Raw genomic sequence first — 17,882 nt, forward strand, 5'->3', positions numbered from 1 at the left:
ATTTTTATTTAACAGCATGATGGGTAGTTGAACACAAATTCTCCTCTTACTGCCTCTGGTATGCTTTACGTGTTGGCTACAAAACTGACAGCAGTAAAAAAGGTGCTCAGATTTTTTGCTGAAGTAAAAATAGAATGAAAGTCCAGCAAAACATAGTACTCATTATTTAGAACAGGTCTCAAATCATATTGTGGCTGCAAAAAATGACGTTTAATTATTGAGTCTTAAGTCTTTTTGACAAGTTAAGACAAAAAAAGTCTAGTCTAGCTATTCAGGTCTATTATTTCAGCAGTTTCAGAAATGAGTATGCAGATCTTAAAAGAAAAAAGAATAACTATGTACCGATCAAGCTACTTAGAATTAAGAAAAATGTCACATTATTCCTGAAAATTAAAGAAACAGTTGACTTCTATTGACATATTATTGTTAGAAAGTAAGATTATTCATTGTAAGGACTCAAGCACCTCAAAATTGTACTTAAGTACAGTATTTAGTTACTTTCCATCCTTGTAGACTGGTGCAGCTTTCATGGAACATGTACAAAAAGTTACTTCTTCCATATCAGACCATTCATTCATTCATTCATTCATGTACGCAGTCTTTTACCAGCAATCAATAATAATTGTTATTATTATATTATTGTTTCTGTCCTCTCCTTTGTCATTCTCCATCTTTTTTCCATCTCTTTTTTGTCTAGGTTTAGACTTCTCTCTGCTTTCAGATTCAGCTCATCCTCAGGGTTTCTTTACTTTTTGATTTCTGCTGATGCTATTTATTTTTTTTTAGAGGAAATGAATACAGTGGTCTCTCGTTTATCGCGGGGGATACGTTCTAAAAATAACCCGCAATAAACGAAATCCGCGAAGTAAGTTTTACAATTATTATACATGTTTTAAGGCCGTAAAACCCCTAACCACACACTTTTATACACCTTTTTACACGCATTTTGTACAGTACTCCCTTAGTTAATCAGGACGCAGAACACATGTGCGGTTCTCCCTTAGCCAATTTAGGACGCAGAACACAATGCGCGTTCATACTGTGCAGTACGCTGTAAAAAAAAGCATACAAAATGACACTAAAAAAATCTGCGAAACGAGTCCGCGAAAAGTGAACCGCGATATAGCGAGGGACGACTGTATATCTGTGTGGCTTTCTCTCTCTCAGGTACTCTTTTTTTCTTCTGTCTTTTGCTTGATGTTCTTGCTCTCCTTTCTTTCTTTCTACCACTAGACACTGGTAGTATATAACTAGAAAACAGTGGAACTATCCAAAGAGAAAACATGCAAGTGTGTGCTGCTGTCTTTCTGTGGGTACATCTGTTCGATGTATGTTTGTTTGTGTGAGGAGGCAAGCCAGATTGTCCCACCATGAGAAATACAGTGACCTTGACACTTGGACCTCACAGACATTAAACTGACAAACTGATATACACCCCAAGAGAGACTTAGATAAAATATATTTCAGAGACGAGAAGGAGAACCAACATAAAGAGAGAAACGAAAAACACAGAGATGAAAAATGATTTGTTTGATGTTGAGCATTTCATGTAAAAACAGTGAAATTTCTGAATTATATTTTAAAAGCACAGTAGCTGATTCTCAGACAGAGGGAAAGATCAAGACAACAGTGGAAAACAAAAATGAATGAAAAATTTGAAGTAAAAAAATAAACAAAATATCACATTGAGGCAAAATAAAAAATAAAAAAGGTAGTAGCCATAAAAACAGAAAATAGAAGAAGAATAAATGTCTTACAGTACGTGTGTGTGTGTGTGTGTGTGTGTGTGTGTGTGTGTGTGTGTGTGTGTGTGTGTGTGTGTGTGACAGGTCGAGGACCTGCTGGTTGCCATGGAGAAGGTGAAACAGGAACTGGAGGTGATGAAAGCCAAGCTGTCATCAACTCAACTCTCACTGGCCGAGAAGGAAGGTCACCTGACCGCTCTGCGGGCTGAGAGGCGGAAGCACCTGGAGGAGGTCCTGGAGATGAAGTAAGAATACAGAAACACACATATTTTATTACTTTTATTTATGTTAATATGTAAACCAGCTGAACATTAACATCGAATGATGTAAACTGGGTTGGAAATTTGCCAAGACACAAACACACTGTAGAAAATGCCCTTTTGTCAGTCTGCCTACATATTTGTCTCGCTAAATCCATTTCCTTTTGTGCGGATCTATACGCACTCATTATGTCTTTTAATGAGTTCATTCACCCAAGTCACAGCAAAACATATTCTGCCTCTTATCCACAGTAATCTGAGGCCGTGCATAGTTTTTGTTTTACATGCTCAAGTTTTGCAATATTCCACTCAAATGGAATTTTATTTGTTCCCCCTGAAAGTATCAATAAAAAATTGTGAAATTGAAATGACGTGAAATTGCAGCACTCCTAAATGCTGTGGATAGTCACTGATTTTTTTTTTTTTTTTTTTCTCAAAGGAATACTGAAGAAATACATTCTTTTTTTTTATTATTTCAAAAATATGAGTGTTTGGAACACATCGAGTTGGACAGGCACTGTAGAAGGGGATGATGCTACAGGAGAGAGTTTTATGGACATAATGAAACTGTATTCAGTTTTTCTTGGCCCTGTGGTTCTAGTGAGAGATTGTTACTCCAGGTCAACGATACAGTACACTGGTCCTCCAGAATTTGTGAGCACGCAGACTTTATGCACTACAAGTGTGACAGCTGCACGTGCTAGAGAACCAAGGCTTGTTTTGTGAAGTGTATATTCTTTTCTTGACTTAATCGGACAGACCATGGGTGCTCTTCTTCTGTCATGTTTTATAGGACATTTGTGTGGAACATATCTGTGTACACAGAATTGAAAGATGTAGGGAAACGCTGCATGCACTGTTCACATGCAAGTCAACAGCTGTCTCCATCCATGTCCGTACCGAAATATGATCAAGGCTTTACATTTGAACACACAATCAAATGTTTCACAGTGATATAAAAGCAAGACTACAAATCAAGGGCTCTGTTAGCATTGCTGTAAGTTTGTACTTTTACTGTGGTGTTTTGAGCAAAATGCTTAATGTTTAGCAGGTAATGTTAACCCTGGTTGTCATCTTAGTTTAGCAAGTTATTGTAATTCATCCTAAAGGGGAACATGAATGAGTAAGAAATTTAATGGCAAGCCATCCGATATTCATTAAGATATTTCAGTAGATAATAAAAATGTCAGTCTTGTGGTGGAAGAGGAAGTCGGGGGATCATCAAAATCAGTCGGATCATCGTGTGGGAATGATGAATCTCTGCACAGAGTCATGGCAATACATCTAATAGCTGTTGAGATATTTCTGTCTGGACCAAAGTGGTGGACCTTCAGACTGACATTGCTTTCCACAGCTAAAAATAAAATATGAAGCTTTTTAGCAAACTCTCAACATTATAATGTGCATGTGTTTGACAACAAATTCTACATAGTGTTTATTCTCTGGTAGAGTTTGACCTTCACTTACAGTGTTTACAGTATAACGTTTCATAATCAGTCGTTGGTTGCTCTCATTTCTAAAACTCAGACACGACCTTCAACACTTTGCCTGAAATTAGCAACTCTTATGATATCTCCAGTAGTTTCCCATGTTGCTTCAGTGTTCCAGGAAGGTAGTCGGCGGTCACATTGACATGATCTTTACCCGACACCTCATCAACTCTCTCTCTCCTCTTACTTTCTCCTCTCCCTCTTTTATCTCCTCTCCCTTTCTCTCTGCACTTTAAAGCAATAGAAATAAGTAGTGTGTTAATGCAATAACCATGTACTGCTGTCTGGCTCTTCATGTGATTGATTACATACACAGGAACCCGCACACACTCATGCACACACTGTAACTCGGTGTAAATTTAATGTAATTTTAATAGATGGGTTTGCACTTTAAATGCAGCTGAGAGGAGTCCAGCAGTCCGACGATTCCCTGTATTTTCTGCTGTTTTACATCCTCACTGAGACCTTACAACAAGGGCTAATTTAGTGGAACGACGCTTTGGGCTGAAATAGAAGCCAAGGATAATGTCCGTGTTAGCATGTCCTGCCTGTTTAAACACGCTGTGGGACTATCTTTTACTGTGGCATTATGGGAGAATGAGGGCATGCGCTGTGATTTAATTTTGCTGCGCTGTGTCCTCTGCGTTTTCTACCAGCTTTGCATTTCTTTGTTTTTGAGAGAGCGAGAGACAGAGAGAGTGTGTGTGTGTCCAGCAGCATGTCCATTCACAGGCCAGGTGAGCAAGTTATTGGCCATTTTATCGCCGTGCTAACGACCCATGTGATTATAACAAGCATCACCGCTTCAGAATGCGGGCCTTATTTTCGTACGTGAATATGCATGTGGGAGTGTGCGCGTGTGCAAGCATGCTACGATTGATTTATTGACGTCTGACTTGTCCAGTGTTGCTTTTAAGAAAACACAGCCACCATGATGAAGATTTATGAACAGGCACTCACGAATAGACACACGCACATGCATCTTTACTCCATGTACTGTAGATGCACAATAAAAACAAACTCACACATACATACACACAAAGCACCCTACAAACGTGCATGATTAGATTTAAGAGTCTCCAGTGGGCATTTCAATCTGCGCTATCATTTAACTCCACTGTCCCAAAGGCAAATTATGTGGTTTAGTTGTGGTTAACATCACTATAAGTCACCACTTTGTCCCAAATCTGAACTGTGCTGTGTTTCCATACACAGATCATACTAACTGTACAGAGACCAAATCTAAACTCTGCTGCCAGATACATGACTGCACTTTATATGTTCCATCATGAGACAAATATCTATGACTAATACATTCAGTATGTGACTGCAAATTATTTATTTGACCTTTTCTGTTGAACATGAGGTTAAGTCCCGAACGCACCAACTCCAAAAGAAGTTGTGTAACCTCAGAATTTGGTAAATTTTAATACTACAGTGTCTCCACGAATCACTTTTTCAGGAGGCACCTTTGCACCCCGGATGTTACAACCCTGATTCTGAGACACTGAACATTGAATGCCCGTGACCTTCAATCGCTCAGGCAGCACTGCATGTATGAGTATTACTACACTTCAGAAAACCGTAAACACAGTTTGTCGATGCATGCATAAATCCAAATTAAGACTCAAATCGCAGAGCGATGCAAAGCGAAACCCATATATCAACAACATCCAGAAATGCTGCTGACTGCTCTGGGCCTGAGCTCATCTGAGATGGACTGACAGAAAGTGGAAAATTATGTTGTGGTTTACGAGTCCACATTTATGATTGCTTTTGGAAATCGTGGACGTTTAGTCCTTCGGCCTAAAAATGAATAGAACCATCCAGATTGTTACCAGCGCAAAGTTCAAAAGCCAGCATCTGTGAAGGTATCGGGGGGGTGTTAATGCCTGTGGCATGTATAACTTGCACAACTGTGAAGCCACCATTAATGCTGAAAGGTACATACAGGTTTTGGAGCAACCTTTTCCTCCATTCAGACATCCAGTCTTTCTCAGGGGTGCCTTGCTTATTTCAGGAAGAAAATGCCAAGCCACATTCTGCATGCGCAGCACAGCTTCGTAGTAAGAGTGCGGCCAAGCCACTTCTTAGGTTTTTTTATTTACCTTTTACAGTGTCCAAGCTTTTTATTCGGAATCAGGGTTGTACATTACATTTGTATCACATATTAGTACATTACCAAGTAAATAAACGCCCTTTTTTCCTTCAGTTTAAGTCGTAAAATCTCTGGCAGGAGCCTTACAGAAGAGAATGTTATTCCTTTTCCCTTTCTGTGGTCAAACAATATTTCTAGCCCATCAATATTGATTGTTTTTAAGATATTATTTATTGATTGTTTCACACAGCGGTCAGCATCGGCACTTCCATATCACTTGCTTTTTCTATTGTTTCCACCTGTACTCTACTATCAAAAGTACCAGTTTTCTCAGCCAGAACACACTGGAAATTCTTCCTTTAAAGGCTCCTATGAATTACCTACATGTGTTTATGAAGAAGTGTTGCATTTATATGTCATTATTTGACAACTTACTGAAAAATACAACATTTTCATGCTCTGCCTTTGCATAATATATGATATTTTTCAGGATGCAGTTAGATATTCCTTCCACATATTTGGGATATTGTGTATTTTTGTGCCTGTTCCCTCTCAGTGGAAAGTTTAGATGTTTCAGGTAGCTGCTAGCTGTCCTGCTGTGAGTTATGTCCATTACGCCATTGCTCATATTTTTCACAAGACATTAGGGTTTGGTCAGCAAATACGTCATTTGTTTCTGGCTTTCTCCCACATGTAAAACATGAGAAGTTTAAGGTGGCTGCGTCCTGTGTGTCCATATATCTTGGTGTAATGCACATGAAACTGTCTCTGTACACACAGGCTGTCGTAACTCCTCCGGGTTTGATGTCTGATTTGTTGCCCAGTTTTACTTCGGTGTAAGGTTTTAATGTTACAGTAAGACCTGATATATGATACGGCATGTTGCAGAGGTTTCTGGGACAGACATTGAATATATTAACACACATGCACACACTCTCAACTCCCATGCAGAAATATACACCAGCTACAGATGGAATACGACAATCTGTCTCGCTTTCTCACCTTCTCTCGTTTCTTCCTTTTCCTTCTATTATTACTTCACACACACACACACACACACACACACACACACACACACACTGTAACATAGCTGTATGAGCATCTATCTGTCTTTGTGCCAAAGTTTTCACCATCTGGTCGTATATATCTTCTTTACTCCAACACTATGCTAACTTTCAGTCCCTGATGTATATTGTTAGTGTGTGTGTGGGTGTTTGTGCGTGTGTTGGATGAACACAATAGAATATATATCTTTGGTAAAAAAAAAAAACACACATTTGCATGTATATTATGCACATAAAACCACATGCAACATCCACAAACATGCAAATACATATTAATGACATGCATACATGTTAATGCACACTAATAGAGAGATAGAAAATACACAAATAGAACTACACACAGATGCACACATCTGCCCTGCAGGGCTCCAACATGCGTTTTTTTTTCCCACTGATAAATCATCTGCAGCGACCTTCACACGTATGCACACACTCGTAAAACACACAGACATATTTTCTTTGCGATATACACTAAATATGCACACACTCGTTTTCTTCCCAGTCTCATGTGTGCTTGTGGGCTTGTGTGTCGTATGTACAGTTTGAAGTATGCAGGTGTCTGTGTGTGTGTGTGTCTGTGTATGTGTGTGTGTGTCACAGCCAGCTGTAGGAATGTGCTGACGGTGTGTGTGTAACAGTGGGGTGTCAGGCCTGAAATCCCAATCTGGATGAATTAAAACCTATCTTGCTCTTCACTGTTCTGCTTTACTGACAGTTAACACACATCTCTACTTCACTGTACTGCTGTTTCACACACACCTGCATGTCTCTGTGGTACAGGTATATGGAATTTTGAGGTGTAACTTACGATACAGTCCATGTCCGACAAGACTTGATTAATGTAAGACTCACATACAAAAGATTTTGTTTAGTTTTTAGAAATCTGTACTGCATACAAGACCATCAATCCTTAGACCTTCGATTTGGATGAAGAAAAACTCCTCCCTGTTTAAGGGTAGGTTATAAAAAAAGGATAATTTCAGCTTTTTGCAACTTTTTTCCCTAATTTGCCGTGATGATTACTTTGAAAAATGTTACCACTTATGTGGCTCAATGTGATTAAAACACATCTTGTCACCCACACTGCAATTAAACATCTGTAACAGTTGGAATCTCACAGTTTACTGTAAATATATGCAACCATCTCTCCTCTTTTCTCTCCAGTGAATTCACAGCAGCTTTGCTCAAACAGCAGTTTTCAACCATGTCATTTGCTTTGCCTGAGAGATTCGGCTCAGGGCAAGAACACGCCCAAGAAATTCAACAAATTTCCTCACATTCCTCTCTCACAATTATGGAAAACACGTCCTTTCGCACATGATTTATTGTGATATTGCATCCATAGTGATTGAATTAGTAGAGACTTTTCTCAAACAGTAGTTTGGCGCCTTGGTCTGAAAGATGGAGTCCCTCAGGATCAAACATTAAACAGGGTTTACAGCCATGGTTGTGGTTTGGATCATTTTATATTTGACTCATAACATTGCAGATTCATAGGTCCACTATAGAAGTTGTCTTTGAAAAGTAGACAAAATATATCAGTTTTAGGTCTTGCATGGATATCATGTGACAAAGCAAAAATAAAGAAATGATTTCTGTGCTTCAGTTTAAAAACATTCTTTATGTGTTATACTTGTCAAGGCACCCACATCCAAAAACATGCGTGTAAATTAATTTAGAATGTGTGACAGCAAATATTTCTCGATTTCTAAATAGTCAATTGAATTAGTGTGAATATCGCTGACAGTTTGGATTTGATATCAGAATAATCTGGAAGATGAGAGGAAAAAATAACAGATGAGAGGAGGTAAAAAGATGGACAGGAGAGCAGAAAACACAAAACAAGGAGAAGTAAAACGAGTAAAAAGGTCAGGGCGAGACTTATAAATCTCGTTTGGCGGGGGAGGGGCAGTAGGAGGATAATAAAATGAAAGAACAGAGGCAGAAATGTTTTTATGGTGGAGAGAAAAGAAGGGAAAGCAAAAATGAGAAGAGGAGAAAGACAGCTGTCCAACAACAACTTAGTTGCGCCAACAAAACTGCGTGATACCCGAAGAAATTATATTTCCTCCATCTCCGTCTCCCTCGTTCCTTCCGTTCATCCATCAATCTTTCAGACTACATTTATATACTGAATGTATAACCAATTACGTTATGTTCTCCTCCCTTGCATTCATGCAGTGTCCTTTCACAACATATGCACAAAATTGTCGACTAATTTATAGGTCATTATTTTTACCAGGCAAGAATTATTGCATATAGGATTTTTATGAGCATTAAAATCAGAATTCATCTTTTGCAGCAAATGTTCTCAAACATAAAACAGCGAGAGACTGATTTCTGTTTATTTGCAGGGTTGTTATGGAGATTGTAACCTTTATGAAGGCCATTCATTACAAAAGAAAACACAGAGGCGTCACAATGAAAAGACTCTCTGCTGTAGAAAAACAAGGGTGGCGATGCACTTTTGACATTTTATTTCTTTCGCCAGTGCAAATGGTCAATGATTCCAGCAACAGGCAACAAAGTGAGTCACATTACTTGTGTTTGCTTTGGTGGGGAAATAAAACATGATATTTTAGCAGCGTTCCCTGCGTGGGGGAGGCTGCCTCAGGCTGTGACAAATCAGGTGATGTGTTATGATTCACTGAAATGTTCTGGGTAAAACTTCCAGCAATGCCAAAATCTATTTGGATTCACTGGAACGGGATCTTCTATAAGCCCAAAAGAATAGCAAAATGAAGCAGTGAGTCTGTTTACACACAAACACAGTTTTGCACCACATGCACTATTAGACTATAAAGAAAGTCTGCAGAAACACCAAGTTGCTGCGCTGTCTTCAGCCTCCTGCAGCGAGAGCCTTGGCTGATGCCTCAAGGTGAACACTATAAATTCAATTTATTTCACCTTTGCTGCTCTGTTCTTTGTTTTATCTTCCACCCAGCGTCTCTCCTACCCTCAAACCTCCCTCTGCATCCCTACCTTCATTCCTGTCATCCCTTCTTCACTCCATCCCTCGCTCTGGCATTCCTTCTCCCCCACTTCCTCCCTTTTTTTAAACCTGTTTTCATCTCTTATCCTTTGCATCCTTTCTTCCTATCTTCCTTTCCTCCTTACCTCTTTCCATCCATCTCTGCATTCTCAGCCTACATCTGTCTGGAAACGTCATTATCGCCTGATTTCTCTCTGGCAGGCTGTATTTCTCACAATCTGCCTGTCTGTGTCTTCGCTGTTGTCACTACATGCTGAAACTAATCAACGGTTTGTGTTTGTGTGTGTATATGTATGTGTGTGTTTGCATCCCTCTGCTTGTGTGCGTGTAGTCAAAGATCTTATTTTCAAATGGAACGACAGCTCTGCTCCTCACAGCTGGAAAGCCATCACTAACAATATGACTGCACGTGTAAAAAAAAAAAAAACACACACACACATGCAGACACACACACACAGCAGCAGCTTTGCCATCAGTAACGTTAGAAGTACATGTTGCCTTCAGAAATGAGACGCACACACACAGAGCCACTTACAAAACCAGATGAGGCAGCATGACTGCTTAGAAGCTTTTGCTCCCAGAGGAATGCTTAGAGATGTGTACACACACACACACACACACATGCACGCACAGACAGACATGCATGCGTAAAATAAAAATACATCCTCCATACATGTTTATGGTGTGCTGCCATAAGCCAGAGACAAGCACTTTGATCCCCTCAGACAGCAATGAGATTAATCCACAGTGTGCCAAGAAAATCTGTGTATGTGTGTGTATTTGCTGTGTGTGTATGACAGACATGTTGAGAGCTTAGTATGACAAAAAAAGGGCATGCAGTTTTGACACTTAGTCTTACAAGCTCATATGAGGGCGCCCCACTCTTCGCCTCTTTTCTCTCCATTTTTCTGGCACTCTCTGTACTTGCCTTTCTTGCCCTCTTCGCTCTGACTCTGGCTGTCTTCCTCTTTGCTTTTTGATTTTTTTTTTCTCCTCCCCTGTGACAGACTAAGAGAGAGATTGAATCAGGAAAATAGAAGCAATAAAAGACGTGCTGCAGTTAGAAGTTGTATTCAAATAACAGGGTTTTGTGAGAGTCTCTGAAGCCATACAGCGGAGAAATAGAGAGTCTCCTTTTATAGTTCTGACTCTTCTCTGTTGTAATTTCATGTGTAATCTGTATATGTATTACAGAGCTCTCACACCAATTAAATGCACTGAATAAGAAGAGGATTTAAAACAAGTAGAAGGAGCTGAGAACAAGAGCAAAATTTACACAAAGATGGATGAGAACCAAAGACATCAGAATGAAAAGAAACAAGTGGAGAGAAAGAGCAGATAAAGGAAAAAAGGATGCGGCAAAACCTAAATTCGCCTGTTTTCCTCGGCTGATTACAGGTTGTGCGTGCCAGGCCATCAAACAGATCATTAAACAGCAATTAAAGAGGGAGAGGGAGCAATGAAGAAGGAAAACATATCAAAAAGTAGAAAACAAAACATGCTCTTTTTTAAAAAGCCTCTGATTGTATGTTACGGGCGCCAAACAATTATATTTCTATTCCTGAAATAATAAAACTTTAGTAGACAGAGGAGAACAGGTCAGGCTATTGACAAGATTGACTAGATGTTGAGCAAGAAAGACATCAGATGGAGCGAGAAATGGACAAAATTATAACCCGATGGCTCTGACATCAACAGTATGATCTTGGTTATAAATTACTGCACAATGTAAAGAAGCTGTTTCCATTTTAAGACTTTATTCTCCTTAATGGGAAAGTTGGCTCACAGGCATTCAAGTCAGCGAATTCACACAAGTGAAGAATAAAAAGTGAGCACATAAACGTACAAGATAAATTAAACGAAACAATGGATTATGTTTCAGCCAAACTCTGAAGTCAATCATCTGGTTTTTATTTTGCCCTCAAAGTGTCTAAGTTAGCTGCTAAATATAATGAAAATAATCATCATTTTATAGTCTTTTGCAAAATTTGTGAAATTCATTACTGAAGCATTGCTGTGCAGCGTGTAGTTTCCCCTGTGAAGTATTGAATTGCAATGAGACAGAATTAGCAAAGCTGTTTTTGCTTGTTCATGTAGTCACACTTGGTAAAAGATAGACTTAAAGGACAATACCACAGTTTGAAGTATTAGTACCTTACTCACACTGAATTCATGCAGCAGAGTTTGGAGGTGCTGGGGGTTTACCCTCCAGGCAACTGTTGGTCATCATCATCATTTGTGGCTGCATTTATTTTTGTCAGAGTTACACTCTCGTTGGCAATGCTGATACAACCTCTGGCAAAAATGATGGAATCACCAGTCTTCATTCAGTTGTTTAATTTTGTAGAAAAAAAGCAGATCACAGACATGACACAAAACTAAAGTCATTTTAAATGGCAACTTTCTGGCTTTAAGAAACACTCAAAGAAATCAAGAAAAAGAATTGTGGTAGTCACTAACAGTTACTTTTTTAAGACCAAGCGACCGAGGAAAAAATTATGGAATCACCCTGTAAATTTTCTTTCCCAAAACGAACCCCTGAATCAGATTACATATGCTCGTTATTCTGCAGTTAAAAAGGAGAGATCACACCTTGGAGAGCTGTTGCACCAAGTGGATTGACATGAATCATGGCTCCAACACGAGAGATGTCAATTGAAACAAAGGAGAGGATTATCAAACTCCTTAAAGAGGATAAATCATCACGCAATGTTGCAAAAGATGTTGGTTGTTCACATCTGTGTCTAAAATCTGGACCAAGTACAAACAACATGGGAAGGTTGTTAAAGGCAAGCATACTGGTAGACCAAGGAAGACATCAAAGCGTCAAGACAGAAAACTTAAGGCAATATGTCTTGAATACAGAAAATGCACAGCAAAACAAATGAGGAACAAATGGGGGGAAACTGGAGTCAACATCTGTGACTGAACTGTAAGAAATCGCCTAAAGGAAATACAGAAAAGCACAGAAGAGAAAAGCTAAACGAAAGCCATCATTAACACCTAAACAGAAAAAAACGAGGTTACAATGGGCTAAGGAAAAGCAATCGTGGACTGTGGGTGACTTAATGAAAGTCATATTCAGTGATGAATCGCGAATCTGCATTGGGCAAGGTGGTGATGATGGACACTTTTCTTATCCCATCAATTGAAAGGATGTTTGGGAATGGTGAAATCATTTTTCAAGATGATAATGCATCATAGAGCAAAAACTGTGAAAACATTCCTTGAAGGAAGACACATAAGGTCAATTTCATGGCCTGCAAATAGTCCGGATCTCAATCCAATTGAAAATCTGTGCCTGCAAATAGTCCGGATCTCAATCCAATTGAAAATCTGTGGTAGAGAAAGTTGAAGAAAATGGTCCATGACAAGGCTCCAACCTGCAAAGCTGATCTGGCAGCAGCAATCAGAGAAAGTTGGAGCCAGATTGATGAAGAGTACTGTTTGTTACTCATTAAGTCCATGCCTTAGAGACGGCAAGCTGTTATAAAAGCCAGAGGTGGTGCATCAAAGTACTAGTGGTGTGTTGAAGTGATCTTCTGTTTGTTTGTTTTTCATGATTCCATCATTTTTTCCTCGGAATTGAGTGATTTCATATTTTTTCCCTTTGCTTGGTCTAAAAAAGTAACTGTAAGTGACTACCACAGTTTTTTTTTCTTGGTTTCTTTTAGTGTTTCTTAAAACCAGAAAGTTGCCATTTGAAATGACTTTAGTTTTGTGTCATGTCTGTGACCTGCTTTTTTTCTACAAAATTAAAAAACAACTGAATAAACATCCTCCAAGACTGGTGATTCCAGGGGGGTTTTTTTTGCCAGGGGTTGTATAAGGGCAAGGTCATGACATATTTCACTTCCCAGAGTCTGCTTATGATTTGTGGATTGCGTGGAAATGAATGGAAGCCAACAGTTGCCTGAAAGGTCAAGAAAATCACAACAGCATGGTTTGAAACCTGTAAAAATAAAAAAAGTATGCATGTGTAAAATGTTCATTTTAATTTTTTTTATGTTTGGCTGAGGATGAAACAGTGGTGTATTAATAAAATCAAGATATGATGAAGTGCAGTGGAAACAGACTTTGTGAATAAATCATGACATGGACGAGGCATGAGTTTAAAGCTCCACTTGAGAGACAGCAAATAGTGGCAAACGAAAACATTACGTAGATCTGCGTGGAACGATGAGGAGACGTACCTTCCTCAAATTAATAAATAAAACAAACATATTTCTATCACGTTTGCTGTATTTTCCATAATTTGAGGTATGAATGTCACTGTTTATCTTGATGTGTCCAGCTCATAATATTTGCATAACCTTAGTGGATGTAAAAACTAACTCATATGAATTATCTTTTGCGGATTTTCTGGGAATATTTCCCAGAAAGGTGAAAGATACAAAACATGCGAATAGGAATAAAATTACAAACTTTTCGACAGTCTTTTTTCAAAGGCATTTCTGGAATTAATGCAACAAGCACTTGGTTTGAAAACTTGAGTTTTCTGTGTCTAAAAAAGGTGTGAAGTTGCTTTCAAGTCACCTTATTTGTCTTTATATACTTAATAGACAGGAAAGTAGAGCCGCACCACAGGGAGCCTCTATAGATACGTTAGATTGACAGAAACACATTTGTCACTCTCACATTGTCAAATAAATCAAAAATGTTTTGAAAGATCCTCTTTCATAAACATTTGGGAGTCGCAGGTGTCCATTACTGTGACTGGTTAGCGTTACAGGAGTGAGTTTGTGTCGACAGATTGTAAGCAGATGTCTTGGTCTCTGTAGCGTAGCGTAGAAATGGATTTACTGTAAAGAACCACAGTGAAGACAAAGCTGCATCTTTAGTCACACTTCTCAAAATATATGTGTGTGGTCTCATGGAAAGGGCAAACTCCCGCGAACCATGGATAATGTATTTTTACACCTTTCTTATTGGTCACAGTGTGTTTTTAAATGAGAGAAGAGCGTGGTAAGGGAGCGAGAGGAGAGTGGTTTTTTTTTAAGAGAAAAAAGGGGGAAATGTGTCAAGAACAGATCCTCATTCTGTCATGCAGTAGTCCCACCTGCCCTCTCTCTCTCTCTCTCTCTCTCTCTCTCTCTCTCTATCCCTTTCTTACCGCCTTTGTCTCTCTGCCTCCCCTTCCCATTCCTCTCCCTCTCTCCCCCTTTCTCTCTCCCTTCGCGTCTCTTTGATTTGTTTTCCCTCCAAATCCTCCAGTTATTTTATTCCCTTCCCTGTCAATGCTGTTTCTTTCCATGTGTGTGTGTGTGTGTGTGTGTGTTAGTGTGTGTAAGCCTTCTCGCTGTCTTTCTGTAAGCCTCTCTGATGTACAACAGCTCCTTGAGGGGAGCTTTTCTCTGCCTCTCAAACACACACAAACTCTTATCCTGTGCACCAGCTTTAACCCATTTTCCTAACTCTCTTTCTCGCTCTCTCTCACTTTTTCCAATTCTCTCTAATGGTCTCTCGTCCCATCTTCTCTCTCCATACTAAATCATTCATATCCAGTGTCTCTGACCCACTTCCACTATAGCTTAAGACACACACACACACATACACACAGCTTTTTAAAAAAGATCTTGCCAAAAATCTTGCTGTTCTCAGTGTGTTATTGTACATTATACCAAATCAGCAGTACTTCTGGTCTTTTCAGTTTCTTATAGTCTCAATAAACAAGTAAACTTTCCAGATCAGTAAACACATTTTGGTTTTTGCATAAAAGCCCAGAAGACATTCCTGACTGTAATTCCCGATAATCATTTTTTATCATTATTCTGCACTTTTAAAGTGCCATTATCCCTTTGTTGTATTTGGCGTGAAGTAGCCCTCGAGAATAATTTCAAAGTCTTGAATGCGCATAACAACCAGGGAAGGTGTCGATCATTTTCTCTAATAACTTCTGTTATAATCTAGTGAAGTGAAACTTTGTGTTGGCGCTTTCGAAGGAGGGAGAGAGCAGCAGTAAAATGGTTTACTACAAACCAAAGCTTTATTGGCTGTCTTTGATTTGATGCTGGACACATGGCAGGCCAGCACTAACAAATGTTTCATAAAACCTGCACTGATGTGTGTATTCATTGCCCTGTGTTTTCTCTTGTAGGCCTATAAACCAATAACTGTGTGTGTGTATGTGTGTCTATGAGTGATGCTGCTAGAGGCAGTCGACATGAAGAACACTTACTTTAAGGGTACAGATATATATATACTGTATGTTGTATATTTAACGTATGTTAAACGGCATATGAAACTTAAAAGAGAGGCCCTCCGGCTTCTTTTTTTTTTTTTTTACTCTGTTGCATACTCCAATTCTTTCCTCAGTATTTTGAGTTGTGATGCATAGCAGCAGTTCACACCTCAAAAATAAGTGTGTGTGTGTGTGTGTGTGTGTGTGAAAGAGAGAGAGAATGAGGGAGTCAGCAGCACAGAGCAGATGAGAATAGGGGGCCCAGCGCTCGCTGGTTATCTGCCCCAGGACAGAACCTGTCAGCTGGGAGAGAAATACTACACTGCAGGGCCCCACTCTAGAGACTCCGAAACTAAACTAGTAGCTCTGTGTATATGTGTGTGTGTGAGAGAGAGAGAGAGAGGGAGAGAAAAATGACATTTCTACAGAGACTAAGACAGAAGAAGGAATTAGAAATGGATTTGATTTTACATCCATGCGTACACGCATAGTATGCACAGTGCATCAAAGAGTCATGGATGTGTGTGTTTGTGTGTGTGAACCAAAAGCCATCTGATTAATTAACAAAAAACTTTTAAGCAGAAAGAATTTAAGAAGTGAAAATAAAGATAAAAGAAAGAAAGAGACTCTCTATCAGTTTTTTTTTAAATCCATTTTTTTATAGTACATGTGTGTGTGTGTGCCTCCAGGCAGCATTAGCTACCACTGAGAGCCAGCTGTGCCCTCCTGCATCTCTCTCATCTCTCCTCCTCCTCTGTTCTCTCTTTAAAACCACACCTTTTTGTTCTCACTTCTCCTTCTTCTTTCTGTGTAGAAAATCTCTACTGAGTTTGCCACCCTGGCGAAACTTAAGTTTCCATTTAAGTACCGACCAAAATCTACAAATGTTCCATCAGCTGTCAGATCAAGTGCATATACTTCAAGCTTAGACTCTGTGCTTACCATACGGTGCACATCTTGTGGTACTCGTTGACATATCCCCTCAGCGTTGTACATACAGGCTCATCAGGTGTTTTGCATGTTTTAAACGCTTTTTACCTCCCCCAGGCGACCCAGCTGTGGCTCATCTGACCTCAGCTTGTATCCAGATGGCCACATCTCTAACTCTGAAATACACCTAATATTAAATCAAAACTATGATGTGCAATGCATTGATGCTGTATATATTTCAGCTGATGAAATCCACAGATGCAGAGCTACATTATCAGTAAAATGACTGCAGCCCCATTAGTGCTGTCATTTCATTGCTGATTTGCAGCTTCTTTGATCTTAAAATCACACATCTCGGACGTGCCCTGTCTAGATCTGATGGTATAAATGAGAGCAGATCCAGTCCTCATGAACTGCTGCATAATCCCTTAATAAGGCAGATTTCAGGTTGTTTCTTTGTTTTTGTCAATATATGTGAATGAAGTGAAATATAAGTACACCAAAACTCATTCATTAAAGCATGCAGCATGATTACAGTAAATATAATTATCACATTTTTCTAAATCCCCTGTCGCCAGCCAAGTGAATCTGCTGATTTCACTCAAAACACATTCAGTTTCCTGAAATTGGTCGATGAGGGTGGAGTAAGTTTTGAAAAACCATCCTCAGGCTAGGTAACATTAAAAAGTCTTATAATCTAGTTCTTTAAAGTCCGACATGTAGAGGGAAACAGGGTCAAGCTTGACACGCACCACGTCCTGCAGGGGTTAAAGAGTAAACTCTGGCGTCCTATAAGCCGACTCTTGTGTAACCAGAGCAGACAGTGTCACAGAAAACAATGGAGAGCTGCTTTGTTCAGTCAGAAACAGAGAGCAGAGAGGGGGGATTATTTCTAAAATAGCTCTGTGTTTGTCTTAGACAGAGACTGGCCAATGTCACACTGGACTGAATCTACTTTACACACACACATGGGGACACACACACTTAACTCTTACACACATATATGCACAGGATAAAGCCCTGAATACACACAGACAACTTGTGAACATTGACACACACTGAAATACACATGAGTACATCCTTATGAGCACATACACACCTACAGAAAGACATGCTGTCATA

General features: G+C 39.3%; 1 protein-coding gene across 9 annotated transcripts in view; it reads left to right on the top strand.

Moving 5' to 3' along the window:
- Positions 1–17,882, top strand: part of LOC104934965 (ELKS/Rab6-interacting/CAST family member 1) — a 120,332-nt gene that overhangs the window by 64,472 nt on the left and 37,978 nt on the right. For all 9 annotated transcript variants that reach the window (XR_003464317.1, XR_003464318.1, XR_003464319.1 and 6 more), the window contains one exon: positions 1,830–1,990. Coding sequence is in view for 6 of the 9 variants with exons in the window: in XM_027291944.1 (XP_027147745.1) it covers positions 1,830–1,990 (161 nt within the window). In the remaining 3 variants the exon portion in view is untranslated. The remainder of the gene's footprint in view (positions 1–1,829; positions 1,991–17,882) is intronic.

Source organism: Larimichthys crocea, chromosome XX (genome assembly GCF_000972845.2).
Source record: "Larimichthys crocea isolate SSNF chromosome XX, L_crocea_2.0, whole genome shotgun sequence".
In the NCBI taxonomy this organism is placed as follows: Eukaryota; Metazoa; Chordata; class Actinopteri; family Sciaenidae; genus Larimichthys; species Larimichthys crocea.